The sequence below is a fragment of the Beta vulgaris genome, chromosome 3 (genome assembly GCF_026745355.1).
Source record: "Beta vulgaris subsp. vulgaris cultivar EL10 chromosome 3, EL10.2, whole genome shotgun sequence".
In the NCBI taxonomy this organism is placed as follows: Eukaryota; Viridiplantae; Streptophyta; class Magnoliopsida; order Caryophyllales; family Amaranthaceae; genus Beta; species Beta vulgaris.
The window spans coordinates 1,470,359-1,493,736 of record NC_079204.1 but is presented as its reverse complement, the minus strand read 5'-3'; the positions used below and the strand labels follow the sequence as shown (position 1 = coordinate 1,493,736).

Below are 23,378 nucleotides of genomic sequence, written 5' to 3'. Positions count from 1 at the left end.
ATTCAACATTATCATTTCTTGCAAGTTGCGAGTAGGAGTGTAGGAGTATAATTGGTGTAAGAAACGTTTTTTTATTTTAGTTGTTTTTAACAAGAAGTTCAGAAGTTCAGAACAACGAATAGAGAAGAGAAAGGACACTTCTAGAAACTCGCCCGCCACTGCTGGGACCCACTTCAGATATACTCTTGACCAAGACGGCAAGATTGCCAAACATAGCTCAATTCTTCTTGGATTTCTTTTGAGTTTTATGAACACATTTTTTTAATTATAATTTATAGCCATCCATCTGAATTTTTGTCGATTTTGTTGTTTTAAGTTTAAACTTTGACCATTGATAATTTCTTTTCCTAGAAGAGTAAATCTCCCCATATATTATTGGTGTTTAATTATATGTTAGAAAAAAAATTATATTTAAATTCTTAGATAGGGATTTTTTTTTTATCCAATTGAAAGGTTTTATTAGTTTCTCTTCATACAATACATATTTGTTAACCATTAACATTTCATAACAATTTTTACTAAAACATAAGTTAAGATACTAATAGTTGAAATTAAACATTAGAGACATGAAAAACAAATAGGAAAAAACTAAAAAAAAAACACTAGTAGGAGTACCTTTTATAAAAAAAATTGCAAAAAAATTAGGATACAAAGTAGAAAGCCAACAAATGCAATGACATAATGTAGAAAAACTTTGATAAGTTTGAGTAGTATGAGAATGATAATATGATAACACATATCCTAATAACAATGATCCAAAATTATGTGGCGGGTTTAGTTTTTCTTGCCCATGAATAATAATTTAGAAATTTGTAAAATAGATGTGATAATAATGCAAAATTTGGGGATTATTGTATTAGGATATGAATAATTGATAATATAGAATTTTTTTTGTAGGTAAAACTTTAGATGTACTTACTAAGATAAAATGGAAAGATATGAATTACTTTTTGGTTACTTAATTATAAAATTCCACACTAGATTAACAAATCATATCAATATTTTTTTTATCATCCGTCAAATATAGCACAAACACTGCACAAACACTCACAACAGCAGGATAGGTCGCCTGACCTACTCATAATTAGGGTTGGCAATGAGTTGAGTCAGCTTGCGAGCTACTTGAACCCGGCTCGGTCAAAGCTCGACTCGAGCTTGAACTCGACTTGACAGGTTAACGAGTCGAATCGAGCAACTCAATACTCGACTCGAGAAACTCGTGAGATACTCGATAAACCTATATATATATATATATATATACTTTTAATTTTTATAAGAAATTTTAACTTTATTTTTTTCTATAAAAATACTTGTATTTTTCTTTTAAAAAATGAAAAAAAAAAGTATAAAATGACTAAAAAGCAAAGTAAAGAATTTCTTCTATAAAAAATAAAACTATATCAAATGACCAAAAAGCTTGAAACGAGTTCGAGTTCACGCTTGAAACGAGTTCGAGTTCGAGTTTGAGCTTGAAAATTTGAAACTCGCGAGTTTTCGAGTCGAATCGAGTTTGAGTATGAGTTTTCGAGTTCGAGTCGAGTTTAGTCAAACTCGAGCTCGACTCACATCATTGCCCGCCCTACTCATAATTAGTGGTTAAGCACATGCACTGGAAACATAAAAAAGTACAACATTTAATAGTTTTATAGAAAATATTATTTATAAAAATCCCACTTTTAGGTTGAATATACTATTTTAGTAAGCTTCAATTATTACCTTTTTTTTTTTCCTAAAACTATGCTTCCTAACTACCTTTTTTTGTTTGTCCTAGATCTTTGCTCAACTTTGATCTGGAATTGGAATATATTCTTTCTCCTTGAGGTGCCCTTTTTTAGTAGAGGGTTTGTTCAATAAAAAAGGATATATCATATATAGGTTGTCTTTTTTTGTCAGCATTGTAATCTCTTACTCTTGCTTATCAATTTTTATTTCAAATCATATGAATGGTAAATTCAATCATAATTATTATGATAAATTGAATTTTTTTTTCATTCTCATTTTCATATGATCGATTTCCACTCCACCACATGTATAATTTTTTGTACTATTTTTTTTTATAATTGCCAAATTAAAGAGAAAGTTAAGGTGTTTTTTTTTCCTCAAGGGAGATCTATACACAACATATATCCTTTGTTTTCATTTCTATAATTAATATATTAAAAAGAAAAACATAATAAAACCTAAACATGACACCATTATGTAGCTAATAATTAAAGCACCCAATGATATATATTCCTTCATGTAATAACAGAATTTAGCTAGACCATATGACAATTATTATAATTCCGATGTCTTAACCTACACTTTATTAATATTTAAGATTATAATAATTCAACTAAGCTAGATTTACCCCTTAATTAATTTAAGGGGAAAAAAAGCGACTAGGAACCGAGAATAATACTCAGTCATTGATAGATTTGTACTAGGTGATATCACTCAGCTGCAAACTGATGACCTGGCCGCCATGAGTTATTTGACCCACGTGTATATTCTCATTTTAACTAATTTCATTTGAACTTACTAATTTTATTTTACTTCACTTTACTTTATTTCTTTCTTACTTAAGCCTGTTCTTTTCGGCATAAAACAACGAAACTGAACAGAACTAATAAATTGAACTGAATTGAACTGAGCTGAAATGAATAGTGATATGTGAGAGTAAAAATATTGTCCAAAGTTGAACTGAATTGAACTAAACTGAACTGAAAATAAGCTGGAGAGAACAGGTTAAATCAGGTCTTTTCTCCCATTTCAACGTATATAAAAGGAAGTAGTGAACCAAACTCATCAATCATCATTCATCTATTACTCCTTACATTATTGTTAACAACTAAACACAACAAAAAAAAAACCAAACAAAAAAAAAAAATGAACTCATCATCTTCAGAAACTTGTTCATTTTATTCATCATCTCCAGAAACGTTCTCTTGGGAAGAATTTAATCTACCAAATATTCTTCCCTTGGACGAAAATGAGATGACAAGCTATGCACGCACCACGACGATACCAGGAGCGGTATCATCCTCATCCTCGTGGAGGAGGGTTGGAGTGAAGGAGGAAGAAGTATCATCATCAATGTCATCATCAATAATCAAGGAAGAAAAGAATACACGTAGAGGTGAAGGTGAAAAATCATATAGAGGTGTAAGAAAACGTCCTTGGGGAAAATATGCAGCTGAAATAAGAGATTCAACGAGAAATGGTGTTAGGGTATGGTTAGGAACCTTTGATACACCTGAAGCTGCGGCATTAGCTTATGATCAAGCCGCGATTTCGACTCGAGGATCCATGGCTGTTCTTAATTTTCCAGAGGAAGTAGTGAAAGAATCGCTTAAAGAGATGAATTATGAGTTTGGAAATGGGTGTTCGCCAGTTTTGGTAATGAAAAATAGACTTTCTTTAAGGAAGAATAAGTCTAATAACTCTATGTGTAAGAAAAACAAAGGGAAAATAAACAAGGGATCATCATCATCGTTGGAAAATACTAATACTAATACTAATACTAATAATAATAGTAGTAATGTGTTTGTTTTTGAAGATTTGGGTTCTGATTACTTGGAACAATTATTGATGGCAAGTGAAAGTATTAGCAATTCTTAAATTAAGGTGATATTTTTAATTAGAGTTACCTAGCTAGCTCAAATGTGAAAAATATTGTTTTTTTTTTTATATTTTTTTTTCTTTTGTGAATTTCTAGTATTAGTAATTTTTGTTTTTTTTTTTCCTTTAAGCTATTTTTTGTTTTTATATTTTGTAAATTTTGGACTATGTGGATTCATTTTTTTTTTATGTCTTCACAACTCATTATACTTTTCAACTTTTAATTATCAACATTATATATGGGCCCACATACACCAAGGATATTTGGGTCCAATGGTATAGTTTCCTATCTCACACATGGGAGACCAATGTTCGAATTTTGGTAGAAGCAAATTTCAATATTGTTGGGGGAAGGCCGAAGGGGGGAGTTGGGACTTGTTGGGACTCTGGGTGAGTCGCTATGTATGAGGACAGCCTAGAGAAAATTCATCTTATCACGAGTTTCCGAAGGAAGCTAAAAAAAATTATATATGGGTCCACGTCAAAACAAAAAAAAGAACACTATAGCTAGGGGCCATGTGGATGGCAGAGGAGAAGCTAATTAAGTCATTTTATGGCCCAAATGTTTTCTATCGATCGATTTTAATTATATAGTCTTTTTTCTATCCATTTTTTTCTTCTTTTTTTGGTAATTTTAGTGAAGTGGTTGTTTTTGCTATTTTTAGTCTCATCCAAAACATGTGTAATATGGTTAACAAGTTGGGTTCTTTTATGTGTCAACTATAAACAGGTTGAAGTTTATTGGAGTTCAACCTAACCTTTTTAATTAACAAGTTGGAATTTCAATCCTGACTTTTGTTGGAGTATTAATTTAAGAGGGTTATACATATAGACCATTGAAAATAATCATATGAGAAAAAAAGAACAATATAGTAGTTTCTATTTTAGAGTCTTTTTTTACCAATTAAAAATTTGTCAATATATTTTTGAGATTTTCTCTCTTAAAAATGAGTTAAATATGAAAAGAAAATAGGTTATATTTAGGTTGGAAAAATAGACATTAACCTTATTCAATTAAATTTATTCAAATTCCAACCTTAATCTGCTTACTTTAAATTAAATTCTGATCGAATTGTTACGTTAGTTTAACTCCTACCAGCAGCCTTAATTAGATCAATATACTCATATAACTTATCATAAGATCCATGTTTTCTTTTGTAATGTTCGACAATTTGTTGACAACCTATATTTTTTTTGACAGGACAACCTATATTAATATATTAAAAGATGTTCCTAATCAGAATTATGTCAAACGGCACTGTTCCTGGGAGTTAAATTAATTAGTTTCTTTGTATATTTTTGGGTGAAAATTGAAAATATTAGTGAGATCTTGAGCAGTATTACTGATTATGAATACCATGGGCTACAACAAATCGTCAACTTGCATGGTTATGTTTGAGAATTTGAGATTATCGTCTTATTAGCTCCATATTAATATTCTTATTTTTCTGCCCTCTTAAAAACAATTCATTGCTACTAGGTTGTAATTGGAGGAGTACGATCTTGTAGGGACTAGGGACGCCAACTTCCAACAATGGGATTATGAAATCTCATCATCTTAAGATAAAATAATACTATTAAAGTCATCGTTAGGTTTAATAATGAAGAAAGACAACTTGTAAAATGACATAAATCTGTTTTTATGCATCTTATACACGAAAGTTGCGGACCACATAATACAACCCAAAGAAGTTAATAAATAACCATATAAAAACTCTTCAACAACATGGTAAATGGCATTTTCAGCAACTTTTCAAATAATGAGCACATGACTTGAGGATGCTGATTCTAACTATAAATTAATTTTATATTAACAAGTCTTCTTAAATTATGCTAAAAAAATACTTATTTTATTTGAAATTAGTTGTTACATATAATTTATCCCAATTAATTCTATAAATTATCACAAGTTTATCATAATAAGAAACCGGTGATAGCTTAAAGTGGTACCAATTTCAGTTACTTTCTAGCCTTGTGGTTAAAGATTCAAATCTTTTGGTCTTGAGAAGTTTGTATATTTGATAGACAAGCTCACTTCTACATTCGTGTCCGTTATCGTAACAAATGTATACTGAAAGCAAGCTACAAATTAAAGATAAATATGACAAGTATTAGCAACTATGGTAGTTTGATATACAGGAAATTACGTAGGCAATACAAATTCTCATGATTTTTTGATTTGAGTAATTATTTGGTTGACATGAAGTGGGGGAAATGGGAGCAATGAAAATTCACGAAAATATAAAATTCCTATAAAATATAATAATTAATTTATCTACCATCCCCTTGATCACTCGCACTTCTTAGATAAGTTTATATAAATTATAACTTCTCTTATATCTACCAAACAAATTAGACAAATACTGAAAATTTTATAATAGAATTAAATTCTCACAAATTGTAAATTTTTATTAAAATAATAATTCTCATTGCAATCAAACAAGCACTTTATTTTTTCTTTAATACCGTCCTAAATATATAAGCCATAATTCAAGAAACTAAATTAAAATTTGAATAAAAAATTCGTACTTTATTTCATGTGGCGGCATAGACTATCTATTTGAGAAAGCCACTATATAATATCAATCAATTGGTCATGACCCACGGAAATGAATAATAAACTAAAGCTTTCCGTAGGTTGTAAATTTATAATATAATAGTTGGTCCAGTATACAAGATAAGTAATTTTTTATGGTGCAATTTGCAAATGTCAAAAGATCAAAACATTTTGGTCAGACTCAGCCGGATCTTGTGAGAAAATGGAAAGTGCATCTTTTTAAGAGTGCCAAATGTTGTTAATTTGTTAGAGTCAAAATTCTTAAGAGTATGATTTCTATCCATATGGAAGAAAGAGAGGAGTAACGTTACGTTTGGAAACTGGTAAATATGTCAAGTGACATTTCGTTTTATTCAAATATTGTTGATATCAACCCAATCAGTTCAAACAGGATTAAGACTTTATGCATGATTTTCTGTGTTGTTAATTTCATAATTGTGTTGGGATTAGGAGTACAAGCGAAAGCAAATAGTGATAATGAGAAAAATAAGTAAAATATGGACAAGATAAATAGAAATAAACATATAATTTAACGTGGGAAAAAAACCTTTAGAAAAAAGGTAAAAAAAAAAAAAAAACCATAAAAACGTGCACTAATATTATCCAATATATGAAAAAGAGTACGAGAGTACAACTCCAAAGAATAACAAGAGTATGGTATGACTTTCTAACTAATATCTATACAATATATTAAAAGGCGCGCGTTTCAACGAAAGAACGCCACGTGGCACTCGCACTCCAAAGTATATATGATGCCATGTAAGCACACCACTTCCATGTAAGCTTGTAATGTTATTCTGTCAAAAATTGCACATGTTAAGATTTGAACACATGACCTCATATGTCATTAGTTAGTACTTTAACCACTTGAGCTATTTCCATTATTTGTTTCAATATTTAGTCAAATATGCTATATGTTCGATGATATTATTAATAAAATTATTATGAATACTTTTTAAAATTAGGGATAAATGATTGAATATAGAATATAATGGAATATAAAAGATAGTGACATATCGCTAAAATCATCAAGTATCTTTTTAAGAATCGATGTAATGTACATGTTTTAAAAAATACTTTGTAGGTATTAAATGCTTGACCTCATTATGAAAAGTGAAAGTTTAACTTTCAATTTAGTGTTATAAACTTTATTATCTAATGTATCAAACAGAATATTTTAAAATCTTATAGTTTTCAACAAGTAATTTTATCCTTAACACCGTTATTAGAGCAATAACAAGAGACTGCATTGACATATTTTTGTGGCCCAATATGTTTAGAATTTAAGATTTTTTTTTTTTTTGCTTTTACGACAAATGTACCCACTAAAAACACTAGCACTGCTTCATGTAAGAATTTATGTTAAATTTTGAAAATAAAAGGTAATTATCATCAATCCATGTCTTAATTCATTTTAAAATTCGGAAATAAAATGTAACAAATGATAATATGAAAAATATTTATCAAAATTTTATTCCATCACAAACATTATATAAAAATAAAATAGGTATGTGCTCATTGTTATTGACCCGGGACATTGCCCGGGCCAAAAATACTAGTTGGATCTAATTTTCAGAGAGTCTTGAAGGAGATGTATAAGAGTATTCTCTCTAAGGCTATGTTCAGTTCACCTGAAATTTTCTGATCTGAACTTATCTGATCTGATCTGATCTGAACTTATTTTTTCTGATCTGATCTGATCTGAACTTATTTTTTCAACAAGATCTTATCTTTTATAAAATATATTATTACTATTATATTATTACTTTGTAAATCATTATTATGCAATACATTATAAGATATTCTTTATAGTGTTACTATTATTATCATTTTATTTCATTACAACTTTTATACAACTTTTATTATTAATAATAATTATTATTATTATCATTATTATAAGAACAACAATAATAATTATAATCATAATTATTATTATTACTAAAAATAATTATATAACTCAAGTCATTTATTTTATAAGAGCACTTATACAATGTTTCACACTTTCCCTTAAAAAAACGTTTCACACTTGAGAAGTCGGCAAACTGAACTCTTTTTTTTTCCATATAAAATAGAACAAGATATACAAACAACTATGACTTGAGCAAAAAATAAATAAATATCGTGCAACTTCAAATAGCTAGAGAGATTTGAAATTCGGTAGGAAGAGGTATACCAAATCTAAATTTATAATTTGTATCTCACACTTAGCTTATTTTGAAATGTAATCCGAACATAGTAGTTTCGTTATCATGAATTTGAGATATCATATTTTATATATTTCTTATTTTTGCGTCCATCTTATGTTCTTAACACATGGCTTTTAATTTTCTATTATTTAATAACAACAAAATAACTTAATATAATAATCAATGACATTTATAATGGTAACAATAAGATTAATAATAATTACCAATATTAATAATTAATAAGTACAACAACAACAATAATAATAATTCTTTTGAACAAATGTACTAGTAAATAATAATACCCCCTTTGTATTTTTTTTATCTTTGTCGCTTAGAATCTTGACACTATTCACAATAAGAGATAATCTTTTAGATTTTTCTCAATATATAAGAAAAAATATAGTCATGTGGGGTCTTGTTTGATTCGTCTCAATGAGTACTTTATTAATATTCAATTATTATAATTTTTATTAATATGTAGTGAAAGATATTTAATAATAATAAGTTTTTAAATATAAGCATGATATGATCTGAACTGATCTGATCTGATCTGAACTTATTTTTTCTGATCTGATCTGATCTGAACTTATTTATTCTGATCTGATCTGATCTGATTAGATCTGAAATAAGCAAAAATAAGGTGAACTGAATATAGCCTAAGAACTAATATGTGTATGATACTCTTGGTACACTTGATACAAATGTAAGGCTATGTTTAGTTCACCCGAAATTTTCTGATCTGAACTTGTCTGATCTGAACTTATTTTTTCTGATATGATCTGAACTTATTTTTTCTGATCTGATCTGAACTTATTTTTTCTCATCTGATCTGATCTGATCTGAACTGATCTGATTTACAAGATCTTATCTTTTATAAAATATATTATTACTATTATATTATTACTTTGTAAATCATTATTATGCAATACTCCCTCTGTTTTTTTTTATCATTCCTACTTTTCTGTGCGCGTCTTCCAATGCACGTTTTAAAACTTAAATAACTTTCATTATATATTAGTAAAAATTATGACGATTGAATATTAATAAAGTACTAATTGAGATGAATCAAACAAGACCCCACATGACTATGTTTTTTCTTATAAATTGAGAACATTTGAGAAGATTCTCTCTATGCATGAATAGTGTCAAGATTCCAAGTAGGGATGGCAATGGGTCCTGGACCCGACCCAGACCCGCTAGGACCCGACCCATTTATAAGGGTCTGGGTCTAGAAATTTTAGACCCAATGGGTCCGGGTCGGGTCCGGGACCCGGAGAGCGTGGGTCGGGGTCCACATATGCTAGACCCAGACCCGCCCCGCGGACCCATTTACATATTAGAATTTTTTTTTTAACCTAAACTCTAAAATTTTATGAGAGACATTTACTTTATAAGTTGTAACATTTTGATATTTTATCAGTTAATTCTTAAAATTTTATTTAGAGAATGGTTTAACCATGGATACAAGAACCTATATATATTAGGGGGAAAATTTTTAATTACATATATTTAAAAATGTGATGAAAACTTAAAACTAAGAAGGACCCATTTAGGACCCATGGACCCGCTAGACTCAGCGGGTCTGGGTCTGAAAAATCTAGACCCAACGGGTCTGGGTCTTTGAAAAATAAACGGGTTTGGGTCTGGGTCCAGGTGGACCCGCCCCATTGCCATCCCTAATTCCAAGTGAGAAAGATAAAAAAAAACAGAGGGAGTACATTATAAGATCTTCTTTATAGTATTACTATTATTATCATTTTATTTCTATTACAACTTTTACACAACTTTTATTATTAATAATAATAATTATTATTATTATCATTATTATAAGAACAACAATAATAATTATAATCATAATTATTATTATTACTAAAAATAATTATATAACTCAAGTCATTATTTTATAAGAGCACTTATACAATGTTTCACACTTTCCCTTAAAAAAAAGTTTCACACTTGAGAAGTCGGCAAATTCAACTCTTTTTTTTCCATAAAATAAAAATAAGATATACAAACACATACATGACTTGAGCAAAAAATAAATAAATATCGTGCAACTTCAAATAGCTAGAGAGATTTGGAATTCGGTAGGAAAGGTATACCGAATCTAAATTTATAATTTGTATCTCACACTTAGCTTATTTTGAAATGTAATCCGAACTTAGTAGTTTCGTTGTCATGAATTTGAGATATCATATTTTATATATTTCTTATTTTTGCGTCAATCTTATGTTCTTAACACGTGGCTTTTAATTTTCTATTATTTAATAACAACAAAATAACTTAATATAATAATAACAATGACATTTATAATGGTAACAACAAGATTAATAATAATTACCAATATTAATAATTAATAAGTACAACAACAACAACAACAATAATAATTCTTTTGAACAAATGTACTAGTAAATAATAATACTCCTTTGTATTTTTTTATCTTTCTCACTTAGAATCTTGACACTATTCACAATAAGAGATAATCTTTTAGATTTTTCTCAATATATAAGAAAAAATATAGTCATGTGGGGTCTTGTTTGATTCGTCTCAATGAGTACTTTATTAATATTCAATTATTATAATTTTTATTAATATGTAGTGAAAGATATTTAATAATAATAAGTTTTTAAATATAAGCATGATATGATCTGAACTGATCTGATCTGATCTGATCTGGTCTGATCTGATCTGATCTGATCTGATCTGATCTGATATGAACTTATTTTTTCTGATCTGATCTGAACTTATTTTTTCTGATCTGATCTGATTAGATCTGAAATAAAAGGCTATGTTCAGTTCACCTTATTTTTGCTTATTTCAGATCTAATCAGATCAGATTAGATCAGATCAGATCAGAATAAATAAGTTCAGATCAGATCAGATCAGAAAAAATAAGTTCAGATCAGATCAGATCAGATCAGATCAGTTCAGATCATATCATGCTTATATTTAAAAACTTATTATTATTAAATATCTTTCACTACATATTAATAAAAATTATAATAATTGAATATTAATAAAGTACTCATTGAGACGAATCAAACAAGACCCCACATGACTATATTTTTCTTATATATTGAGAAAAATCTAAAAGATTATCTCTTATTGTGAATAGTGTCAAGATTCTAAGTGACAAAGATAAAAAAATACAAAGGGGTATTATTATTTACTAGTACATTTGTTCAAAAGAATTATTATTATTGTTGTTGTTACTTATTAATTATTAATATTGGTAATTATTATTAATCTTTTGTTACCATTATAAATGTCATTGTTATTATTATATTAAGTTATTTTGTTGTTATTAAATAATAGAAAATTAAAAGCCAGTGTTAAGAACATAAGATTGACGCAAAAATAAGAAATATATAAAATATGATATCTCAAATTCATGATAACGAAACTACTATGTTCGGATTACATTTCAAAATAAGCTAAGTGTGAGATACAAATTATAAATTTAGATTGGTATACCTCTTCCTACCGAATTTCAAATCTCTCTAGCTATTTGAAGTTGCACGATATTTATTTATTTTTTGCTCAAGTCATAGTTGTTTGTATATCTTGTTCTATTTTATATGGAAAAAAAAGAGTTCAGTTTGCCGACTTCTCAAGTGTGAAACTTTTTTTAAGGGAAAGTGTGAAACATTGTATAAGTGCTCTTATAAAATAATGACTTGAGTTATATAATTATTTTTAGTAATAATAATAATTATGATCATAATTATTATTGTTCTTATAATACTGATAATAATAATAATTATTATTAATAATAAAAGTTGTATAAAAGTTGTAATAGAAATAAAATGATAATAATAGTAACACTATAAAGAATATCTTATAATGTATTGATAATAATGATTTACAAAGTAATAATATAATAGTAATAATATATTTATAAAAGATAAGATCTTGTTGAAAATATAGTTCAGATCAGATCAGATCAGATCAGATCAGATCAGAAAAAATAAGTTCAGATCAGATCAGATCAGAAAAAATAAGTTCAGATCAGATCAGATCAGATAAGTTCAGATCAGAAAATTTCAGGTGAACTGAACATAGCCTAAGTCTATGCTAAGTGAGAATTTATAGTAAATGCAAGCATATTAGCATAAGCCTTGGAGTCCAAGGACATCATAATCCTTGGAGGCCAAGTATTATATGGTATATGTGAATTTTCTCCGAGACTTAGGCTATGTTCAGTTCACCTTATTTTTGCTTATTTCAGATCTAATCAGATCAGATCAGATCAGATCAGAAAAAATAAGTTCAGATCAGATCAGATCAAATCTGTCAGTTTTTAAACTCATTTTTACTATAAAATATCTTTCATTACATATTAGTAAAAATTATAATAATTGAATATTAATAAAGTACTCATTGAGACGAATCAAACAAGACCCGACATGACTATGTTTTTTCTTTTATATTGAGAGAAATCTAAAAGATAAGATCTTGTAATCAGATCAGTTCAGAAAAAATAAGTTCAGATCAGATCAGATCAGAAAAAATAAGTTCAGATCAGATCAGAAAATTTCAGGTGAACTAAACATAGCCTTACAAAGCAAGCTTGAATTAATTCAAGTGGGATTTGTGATACAAAACCAACAAATAGCTGGGATCCATCATCCATGAAGTGATTCATTAGCTATTATTGCTCGGTTTTCACTTGTAAAAATACGAAAATAGTTAATGAAGTGGTTCATTAGCTATTATTGTTTGGTCTTCACCTTTAAAATACGCAAGTATTAGTTAATCATAGTGAGAGTCTTTTATCTCAATTCAATGTTTGATCAAGTCAAAACTAAACTAGAGATAAAAAAGTGTTATGTCTTATCGATAAAAAGTGTTATGTCTTATTAAATTTATTTTTTTAAGCTTGTTTAATAGTAGTTGATGTAGTGGTTTAAAAACTAAGAAGAAGATATAGCTTGACAGTAGCTAACATTGAAGGTATAATGTAGTAAACTTTTGTTTTTCATTAATCCAAAAACTAATTTTATCATATACTAAATGTTTTAAAAAGATAAGTTGCAAAAATTAGAATTAAGTACCGTCCTAATAAGTTAACAATGAAAAAGTACTTCACTCAAGAAAACAAAGAAGTTGAATTTGAAAGCTAAGTGCCCGTTCGGTATTATTGTGATTTTTTATTTTTTTGGTTTTCTTGATTTTCAAAGATATATGATATACGTTCTATAATGTATAAAAAATTTAGTCAAATTTATTCGGAATATGATGATTTTGAAAACTGACAATTAAAAAATAAAAACCACTTTTTCTGATTTTCTGTTTTTGATTTTTAATTTCAAAAAAACTGAAAACGAAAAATAACGAACGGACTATAAGAATTTTATTTTGCGGTTGAATTTTATTTTGCGGTTGAGAGTGAAGCTACTAAGCCAAGGAATAATGACAGTCATCAATACAGATGCTGCGTTGAAAAATTGACGATAACTCAGTTGAATTGTCAAGAAAAATGAAACTTGTAGCAGTATCAACTATTAATCGTAGCAGTAGTTTTCAATCTGTAAACAATAATAGTATGTGCACGAGTCATTGCCATCATAAACTGTAGACAAAATCCAATTGTCGGTCTATACTTAGATTAATAATAAATAAGTCATAAGATGGTCATTGAATTTAATGGAATACACCATATCATATTTTTGGTGCTTGTAGTATCTCGGATTTGGTTCACTTGTTGATTGGCGACTTTTCATTCGTGATTTTGCTTCAGATTGAGATAGATGTTTTCTCTTGGTCCCGTGGTTAACAAATGTCCGGGTGTGAGTGAATTGGGGTGATAAATTATTAGTTTTAAAGTTGAGTTGGATTGAATCTTTAACGTTTTCGTTTTTGGTAGATTGGAACAATTAAGTATAAATAGCGACTCTTAGAAGAAAAAGACAAAAGAAGTAGTTGATTAGGCGGAATTTGATCTTAAGTTTTGGATATCGCTTCTCAAGATTTTACCAATTAAATTAGTTTACACATGATTTACTTTAGTTATTGGATAATCAGAATAGTTAGCAAAACGATAGAGAACAAGAGTAATAAATGCAAATATCCTAATAGTTTGTTTATATGAGTGACTTCATTAAGAATAAAGTTGACCAATTAATTAGAAGCCTTTCTTCTATCCTTTTTAAAAAGGTTAGATTATTACCCCAAATAAAATGAGATTCTCAATTTCCCCCCTCTCCACACTTGTGCAAGGGGGGTTTGGGTAGTGGTGGGCGGTAGGGAAAGGGGTGGTGGAGGAGGGGTGGTGATTGGGTTGTTAGGGTTAATTAGGGGTTAATGTTAGGGTTAGATGGGGTTAGAGAGGGTAAGGTTAGATGATTTAATTAGGATTAGAGGGAGGAGTAGAGGTTAATGATAACATCGCTAGACTTCTGTTAGTCATAAGGGTAGCTTGATGTATTTTTTCAAATGTCGGGGATATATCGTGAATTTGAAAACTCGCAAGGTTATAAGATGCAAAAAATATTATCATAGATATATGTGAAAATCGTAAAAAAAAAATATATGAGTGACTTCATTTTACTTGGAGATTGCTAGATCCGGCTAGTGGGTAATCTGCTATTGAGTCAATTGAAATGATATTTATTGATATCAGGTTGGATTGCACTATGTATTAATGTCTATCTTTAGCAGATAAATTACCCACTGAATGGATATAGTTTTTCTTAATTACTCTCTCCTGCCAAATAGATATACTTGCCCATCTTCAATTTAAGAAAAAAGGTGTAACACCCTGACAATTCTCTATTTTTAAAAACCTTTTTAAAATAAAACTTAAACAATAATCAAAGCATTATCTGCCCGTGTGATAACGTATCGGCTTATTCACAATTTTACAGCAGAAACAATAATAAATAACTTCAAAAATAAAACTTAGTAAACCAAAAGACAACTCCAAAAGTCAAACCAACATAAAGTCAAAGTCAACTATAATATTAATAAAGTCAAGACAAGCTATCAACGAAAACCCGATCCCATGATGCACCACCTTCGAACCTAAAATGGACCATGCTCTATTGGTCCAGATAGACCACTCATCAAATGGGTCATCACAGGATCAATAAGTAAGGCATATCCATAATCAACATACACACATAAATCGCGTAAAATAAATATATATGTTTAACATGATACTAATAAATATTAAGCAGGGATAAATTATCATATAATAACATATCAGACTATTTTTGCTGAACTTGACTCCACCACTAATAAGTTAGTTAATTTAAATGGAGTAGACGATGGAAAGAGTTGTCCAAACCAAACCAATCTTCAATTTAGAAGACGAAGTATGAGCGCGCGACTTCGTATGACCTTGACCTATACTATAATATCGAGGGACCTTTTAAATAAGAATAGGAAATGATGATCAACCCGTCCCAATAAAAAGCCACAGGCTACCACTAATGTACTCCAACTCATACTAGTCTAACGCTTTAGACATGCACAAGTCCAAAACTTATTACTATTCACTTTCCACTTTAAGTGATTATTAAATTATGTACTTGTTATGACTCACAAAGTAAAACCGCAATAATCAAGGATACATAAAATTTCATTTTTATCTTAGAATTAGATAAGGTGATCATCAACTTAACAACCCAAGAATAATTCCAATATTATTTCCATAACCATTATTTATTTGTTTATCCAAGTTAACAACCAACCAACCTTTCATAAGTGAATAACCAACTTACCAAATAAGGTCATCGTTCCTCATAAAGTAATTAAAATAATTCAAAGAGGACAACATGATCCAATAATGAAAGGTTAGATGGTTATAAAACCCTTTAAAATATGATTAAACATAATCATAATCATAATTATAGTTAAGAGTACTTAATTTCATAAACTATAATATAATACTATGATTTTCCAACTCATAAAATCCTAAAAACCCATGCTTTGATACTTAAAATCTTAGTTCAAACATAATAAATAAATCGAAAATTTAATTACTTCACTATATCAATTACATAATTTGAAATTTATATTTAAATCATCAAACTATGAACTTTAATCATGAAAATATTAAATCAATCCTTAAAAAGAATAAAGTTAACATTAAATAAAAATAGAGGAGGAAGAAATAACCAAAGAGAGAAAAGAAAAAACGACGACACAAGGGGAAGGGCGGCAGTAGTGGTCCGGTGGCTGTTGGCGACGGTTTGCGGTGGTCGGTCGAACACGCGAAGAGGAGAGAGAAGAAAACGAAAGAGAGAAAAGGAGAGGAAAGGGGGAGAGCCGAAAAAAAGAAAAGGAGGAGAAGGAAGAGAAAGAAAATAAAGTGTAGTAAAAAATTTGGGGTTTATATAGGTAACCCTTTTTGGATTTAGGAAATTGTGTTTGGACTTGCAATAATTATTTAATGATTGGGTACTAGGGCGTAGTTGATTTCTTATTCCATTTTAAAATCCTTTTTACTAAACTCAAAGATGTTTAGGCTATTCAAATAATTTTCAAAATATGACTAAATAAAATATTTAATTACTTAAAATCATTAAATTTTGACTTTCAAATAGTCAACCTTTTAATAAGTAAATCATTTAAAATAGTCAACCTTTCAAATTTTGGATTCGTATACCAATCATAAGAGTCATTTTGCCAATAATTTAAAAGATTAATATATTTTGATAAAGTAGCGAAAAATATTCTCAATAGTTATTTTTCAGTCTTATCAAGATCTCAAAATTTACTAGGTACTTTCTTCCGTCTCAAAATACTCTTTAGTCTTTACACTTTCCCTTTTTATCTGTCCTAAAATACTCTTTACACTTCTTTTTTATCTGTCCCAAAGATAATATTGTCAACTGTAATTGCCTTTTTTTTTATATCAAAAGTGGAATGGTTCCAAAAGATAAAACTACCTAAATCAGTAATTGTTGTAATAGAAAAAGAACAGTAAAAGTATGTAAATAAAATAGTGTTGAAAAATCTCATTTCACGCAACGCAAAATCAACAATAATAGTAACAAAAGATTGCAATATAATAAAATAAAAAACATGTGCAACGTACGGGATTCAAAACTAGTTTATAATAAAATATGTATTCAAAACTCGAATCCCGATTACAAAACCAGATCAACTAAGAACCGACCAACATAGTCCAAAAAAATAAAAATAGGACCAGAAGTGCTCATGACCTCTAATGGATCTAAATTTTCAACACACATTCAGATATGGACTCGGTTATCCAATATTTTTACTGTCCGCTTAATTAGTGCTTTCTTCCCCACCCCCCTCTCCCCATCTTTAAAACCCAATTCCATTTGGGTAATCAACCCATATAATACTTGAAGAAATAAATTTGTCCAAAATCAAATGGGCTTACTCGTAACTTGTACCCCAACACTCCAACTTCATTTTTTTTTTTTAAACAAGAGAGAAAAACTAGGCTAGTTCTTTATATAAGACCAACTTAAAACATCATTTCGGGTAATAGAGAGAAAGTTTAAGTCCAGAAGTTCAAACCAGTAATGAAGAGAACCACAGGAGTGACCTTTGTGAGCTGGAAAGTCCGCTGCTTGATTCGCCTCTCTTAAACAATGAGAAAACGTGACATTTCCACAATAAGCCAAATCAGAATGAGCATCATCCACGAGGGAATTGATTTCCCAATGAATTTTTCAAGTCCTACATAGATAATTGATCACAAGATGATTATTCCCTTCTACAATCAGATTCTTAATACCAAACACCAAAGCAGTGCTAATTCCTTCTCCCATACCCAAGCTTCCGCCACAAGAACGGAATTGCTATGATTAATAGACATGGCACCCATAATAACAATACCACCAGAATCATCCCTAATGATAAAATCACAAGAAGCACTATCATCTCATAATTTGGATCCATCAACGTTCAATTTATGATACGCATTGGGGAATTTAACCCACCAAACATCCCGGACACTCCTAAAGAAGAAAAACAGGTATTTAATTTATTTATTTTTTGTGAAAAAACGAACATCAAATTAACTAAAACAATCCCGAAATAAAGTTATTACAGTCCGAAATGTACTCATTATTGCAACCAGGAGGTGGGGTGCTAAAAAAAACTTTGTTTACAGATACTTAATTAAACCCTAGCAAATCAGCCGTCCTTACTCCTTGATCCCCAAGCAATCCTAATTATAAATTAAACATATAATTCCCTCTTCTAATTCTAATTCTCTCTCTTAATTCTAATTCTCTAATAAATCTAATCTCTCTATTAATTCTAATTCTTTCTCCAAAAATGGCTCCTGGTTTATTAGGTCCTCCAGAGCTCCACTCCTCTACTATCTCCACCACCGCATCACCACCGTCCATTCATCCCTCTGATCAACTCAAACCACCATCATCATTATCATCATCATCATCATCATCATCATCATATTTCTCTACTGGAAACCCATGTCTAGATTTCTTCCACGTAACCCAACAAACCACCTCATCAGAACTCATCCAACGGTTACAATTCTCTTGGCAACACTCTCCTTTAACAACCCTTAAACTCATATGTAATTTAAGGGCTGTTAGAGGCACTGGCAAGAATGATAAAGAAGGGTTTTACACTTCTGCTTTGTGGCTTCACAAAAACCACCCTAAAACCCTAGCATGCAACGTGGGGTACATTGCTCGTTTCGGATCCCTCAAGGATCTTCTCGAGATTCTTTTTAGGATCCTCGAGGGATCTGACGTAAGATATAGAATGAAAAGGGAATGGGAAACCATGAAACCTGCCTTCTTCGCGCAACGTTGCACGAAGAAGGTTGCAGGTGTAGATGATCTTAAAAAGGCTAAGGTTATTAAACTTGAGAAAAAGGCTAATAAAGCTAAGAAAGCTATAGATAGGTATAATCATGATCCTGAGTATAAGTTTTTGTATGATTGTGTTTGTGATGTTTTTGCTCATCTTTTAAAGAAAGATATGGAATTATTAAGAGTGAATGATGTTGACAATGTTAGTTTAGCTGCAAAGTGGTGTCCTTCATTAGATTCTTCTTATGATGAGTATCTTTTGATTTGTGAAAAGATTGCAAGGAAATTATTTCCACGTGATGAATGTAAGGAGTATGATGGAGTAGAGGAAAATCATTATGCTTATAGAGTTCGTACTCGATTGAGGAAGGAAGTTTTAGTCCCTCTTCGACGTGAACTCGATTTGCCTGAGGTTTATATGTGTGCTAAAAGATGGAGGGATATCCCTTATGATCGAGTCGCTTCTAAGGCTATGTATGTAGGGAAGAAGGTGTTTCTTAAGCGAGATAGAGATGGGTTTGAGGAGTATCTTGAAGATGTTGAGGAAGGAGAGTTAACAATTTGTGCTGGTGCTTTACTTCCTAATGAAATTGTTTCAAGTCTTTATGATTCTGATAAAGAACTTAATCTTGTATCCGAGCTTCAATGGAAGCGAATGCTGGATGATTTAGGTAAGAATAATGGAGAATTAGTTAATTGTAGTGCAATGGCTAATAATATATCAGGTGATGTTTGTGTTGGTTTTATGATTTTGGTTTCGGAGTTGTCGTGTGAGCCATGGAAGGGGAAGGTAATTACATGGGGTGAAGATCCTGAGTTGTATCACATTGAGGGTGAAAAACTTGTTGAAAAAGTGGAGTCAGTTCAACATATGATGTGTGATTCTAAGGTGGATTTACAGAAAGTTTTTGATCAAATTCTGAAATTTACTTTGGAGGAGAATTTGACTGAAGATCAGATGTTAAGAAGGTTTTTTGTTTTTATTGATGAGGAGTTTGATAAGGTTTGTGTTCATCCCTGGGAGATGGAGTATGCTGATATACAGAGGAAGTTTCGAGATCGAGGAATTCAGAAGGTTCCGGAACTTGTGGTTTGGAATTTGAAGGGCTCATTAGGTGTTCCTGTAAAGTGTGATCAACCTGGGATGGCAGTTGTTAGCGGCCTTTCGAAGAATTTGCTAACCTTGTTCTTGGATGATTGTGGTGTTTTGACTCCTGAGAGCGTGATGAATGCTGCTATTTCTAGGCCTGAGTATGATCAGCTTGTAGTTCATGATTGATGTTTTTGTTCTAGTTTAAGCATTGATCAAATTACTAAGTAATGTAGTACTCTGTACTCATGCTTAATTAATTGGTATATAATAAAGAATGATTTTATTCCAGAATATATTGAGAATGTGGTGAACTCATTCTATGGATGTTGCCTCTGTTATACTTTAATTTTGTCTGTCAAGATCAGATATACATGATCAGCTTCATTTTGATGTTGTATGCTTACTGCAGGGGTAGGCACATGAATAGAAGAGTTTCGACTCGAATAGGCTGAATTTGGCTCGACTTGACGCCTTCTGTAAAGGCCGAGTTTGGACCTAATAGTATAATTTGAGTTGTAACTGACCTGAACTCAATGTCACTGAACGATCAACCATGGGATTGCTGTCTTACTTAGCGGCTTTTCGAACAATTTGCTAATACATGACTGGTACAATGGTTTTGTTTGGTTGGAAGGAAAAGCAAATTCACTCATTCCATACATGACTGTCTGACTGATACAACGGTTTTGTTTGGTTGGAGGGAAAGCAAATTCAGTGTATGATAATGGATTTTCATAATAAAACAGTTTCCAAAAGAAAGTACAATTTTGAATCAATATCCCTTCATTTGGTTCTTCACCATAAACTTCAGAGGGATGAGGGAATGTTGAAAATCAATGGCATATTTAGTGTATATGATAATGATTGTTCTAGACCTTATGAAATGTTAATGCATTATTGTTCGTTTTACACTTCTTAGATTTCACTTATGTGATGAATATCTATGTCGAATTCCATGGTTGCACAGGTTGAAGTCCTTGAGGAAAGGCTGAAGTCTTTTCTGTCATTCTGAAGTATATAATGAGGCGCGTTCCATACGTGTCCAGGTCTTATTTTCATCATGAATGCAATGACAACATAAACTCTTTCTTTCGGTTTATTTCTTCCCCCGTATCTGTTTCAATATATGGTTTATAATTGTCAAAAGATACAGGACTTTTTGATTAGAGGAAATATGGGTTAACCAGAAATTGAGATATGTTCTGATACTGATTATGAAGCATATGTTACTTGGTACAGATTTCTGAATAATATTACATGCATATAACAATGTGATCTTTAGCTTTAGTGATTTGCATATTGTGCTCTATTTCAGTTATATGTGTTCAGGTTACCTGTACTAGCAACGAGTACGTGCTTCAGTTGCTTCGGGAGCCTCATACAGTCCACCTCTGACTGTACTGAGTAAGGAAGACCTTTTTTTTCGATGTCATGCTACAGAGTGTTCTTAAGTCCTGGAAGTTGTATGAAAAGATTTTTGGCCAGGATACTTTTTTTTGTACTTGTTCTAACAATAATAACTGTGTGATGTGTTTTGCTAATCAGTCACTGATCCTTTCGCAGCTGAAACATTCAGTACTCTAAGTGTTCTAGAAACTCGAGTTTTAAGCATCACTTTGAGGCCCCAAGAGAGAAAATTTCAGAGTGAGGCTTCAGCAGTTCAAGGTGTGTTTGAGTTATTGATTTTTGAGTATGTTTCAAGTAATTATGTGGTAATTGACTATCTCGATCAGTAGTTTTTGTGCTTCAGTTTTATCTAATAAATCTGTCACAGATTGAACTACATTTGTGCCTTGGATTTGTTAGAGGAAGAAACACAAACTATGGCGACTCAATGTGTGGCCATTTTGCGATTATACACGCTCTTTGGCTGGTAGTGATGGTTCTTAGCTTGGAGATTACTGATTCTTTGATAGTTTTTTGAGGTCTTATCACCTTCCCCATCTTGATCCTGTTTTTCACAGCTTCGAATGCTTTTTTTTCTTACAATATTTGTGTCTTTGTTCTTGGAGGAAGGCAGGAGTTTGAACCCGGAGACTGTTATGCTTACTGCTGTTGCTAAGCCAGATTATGATCAACTTCTTGTTTATGATTCTCTAAATTACTAAATAAAATTTAATCAAGTTAATCAGGCTTAATACGTATATTAGATAGCTTTTATGAGGAGAGAAATCATCCCAAATTTGCTGAATAGCATGGTTTATATTATGCAGTATGCATATCTTTCTCATATCTTTTATACATTGTCAGATTATATGGGTTTACTGATGCAGATAAATTGTATTAGACAGAAAATTCAATCTAGTTGATCCTTGTATTCGTGAAGGAAATTTTTTTTTTGGTCATACTGTGAATCACTGAATCTCTTATTTACAGAATCTTTTAAAGTTTCTGCTGCTAAGGATAACTGAAATTCAGGTGCCAAAGGTTTCTGTGTTTGTTCATTCTGAAGTTAAGTTACAGGGATATTTTGCTTCCTTTAAGTGACAACCATAACAGCGCATTGTAACACCCCGATCCATGCGCATCCTGAGAATCTTCCTAGGAGGTCACCCATTCCTGAACTACTCGTAGCCAAACACGCTTAATTGTAGAGTAATTAAGGAATTAAACTCCCTAAAAGAAAGATGCATCTTATTGAAATGAGTAGCCTACTAAATCCCTTTAAAACAATTATGAGGGGTATTACACGGATTGTGGTAAATGCACTTGATGGTTTCCACATCAATTCCTCTTTTACGTTCAGTAGAGAACAAGTTTCAACAGATTTTTTTCATAACTTTTGAGAGTGTTCTGCTGCCTCTTTTGCCAATACCAGCAACTGAACATTGGTTCAAGTTACAATTAAAGTCATTTAAGAGCATGTTAAGATTCAAGATGGAGCTATAAAGCCGAAATTAGTTTCTGCTATCGATAAATCTTAGTTTCGTTCTTGTTAGATCATTTTTTTTGCCTTGTATATAAATTATAAGTTGCTATATTTTTTTTTCATATAATAAGAAATCTTCAGGATTGTCCTTGCACAAGGTCCCCACCTAAAGGTTCATTACAAGCTACACCCTCTCCCCCCATCCCCCCTTAAGTCTCACGCAAATACTTGGGAAAGAAATTGAAGTTATTGAACCCTATCTGATTTTGTTAGGGAAGATGGGAAAGCTCACCATTTGAGCCAA

General features: G+C 30.7%; 2 protein-coding genes across 2 annotated transcripts; both read left to right on the top strand.

Moving 5' to 3' along the window:
• Positions 1 to 2,801: 2,801 nt before the first annotated feature.
• Positions 2,802 to 3,782, top strand: LOC104888082 (ethylene-response factor C3). The gene has a single exon (XM_010672915.4). The coding sequence runs from the start codon at positions 2,869 to 2,871 to the stop codon at positions 3,598 to 3,600; it is 732 nt and encodes a 243-aa protein (XP_010671217.1). The 5' UTR covers positions 2,802 to 2,868; the 3' UTR covers positions 3,601 to 3,782.
• A 14,824-nt stretch (positions 3,783 to 18,606) lies between these two features.
• LOC104888081 (hypothetical protein) lies at positions 18,607 to 20,391 on the top strand. Its single transcript, XM_010672914.1, has one exon. It carries the CDS (start codon positions 18,607 to 18,609, stop codon positions 20,389 to 20,391), a length of 1,785 nt encoding a protein of 594 aa, XP_010671216.1.
• The last annotated feature ends 2,987 nt before the right edge of the window (positions 20,392 to 23,378 follow it).

Excerpts from the sequence above, each read along its gene's own strand:
- LOC104888081 (XM_010672914.1), top strand. The coding sequence starts at position 18,607 with ATGGCTCCTGGTTTATTAGGTCCTCCAGAGCTCCACTCCTCTACTATC.
- LOC104888082 (XM_010672915.4), top strand. The coding sequence starts at position 2,869 with ATGAACTCATCATCTTCAGAAACTTGTTCATTTTATTCATCATCTCCA.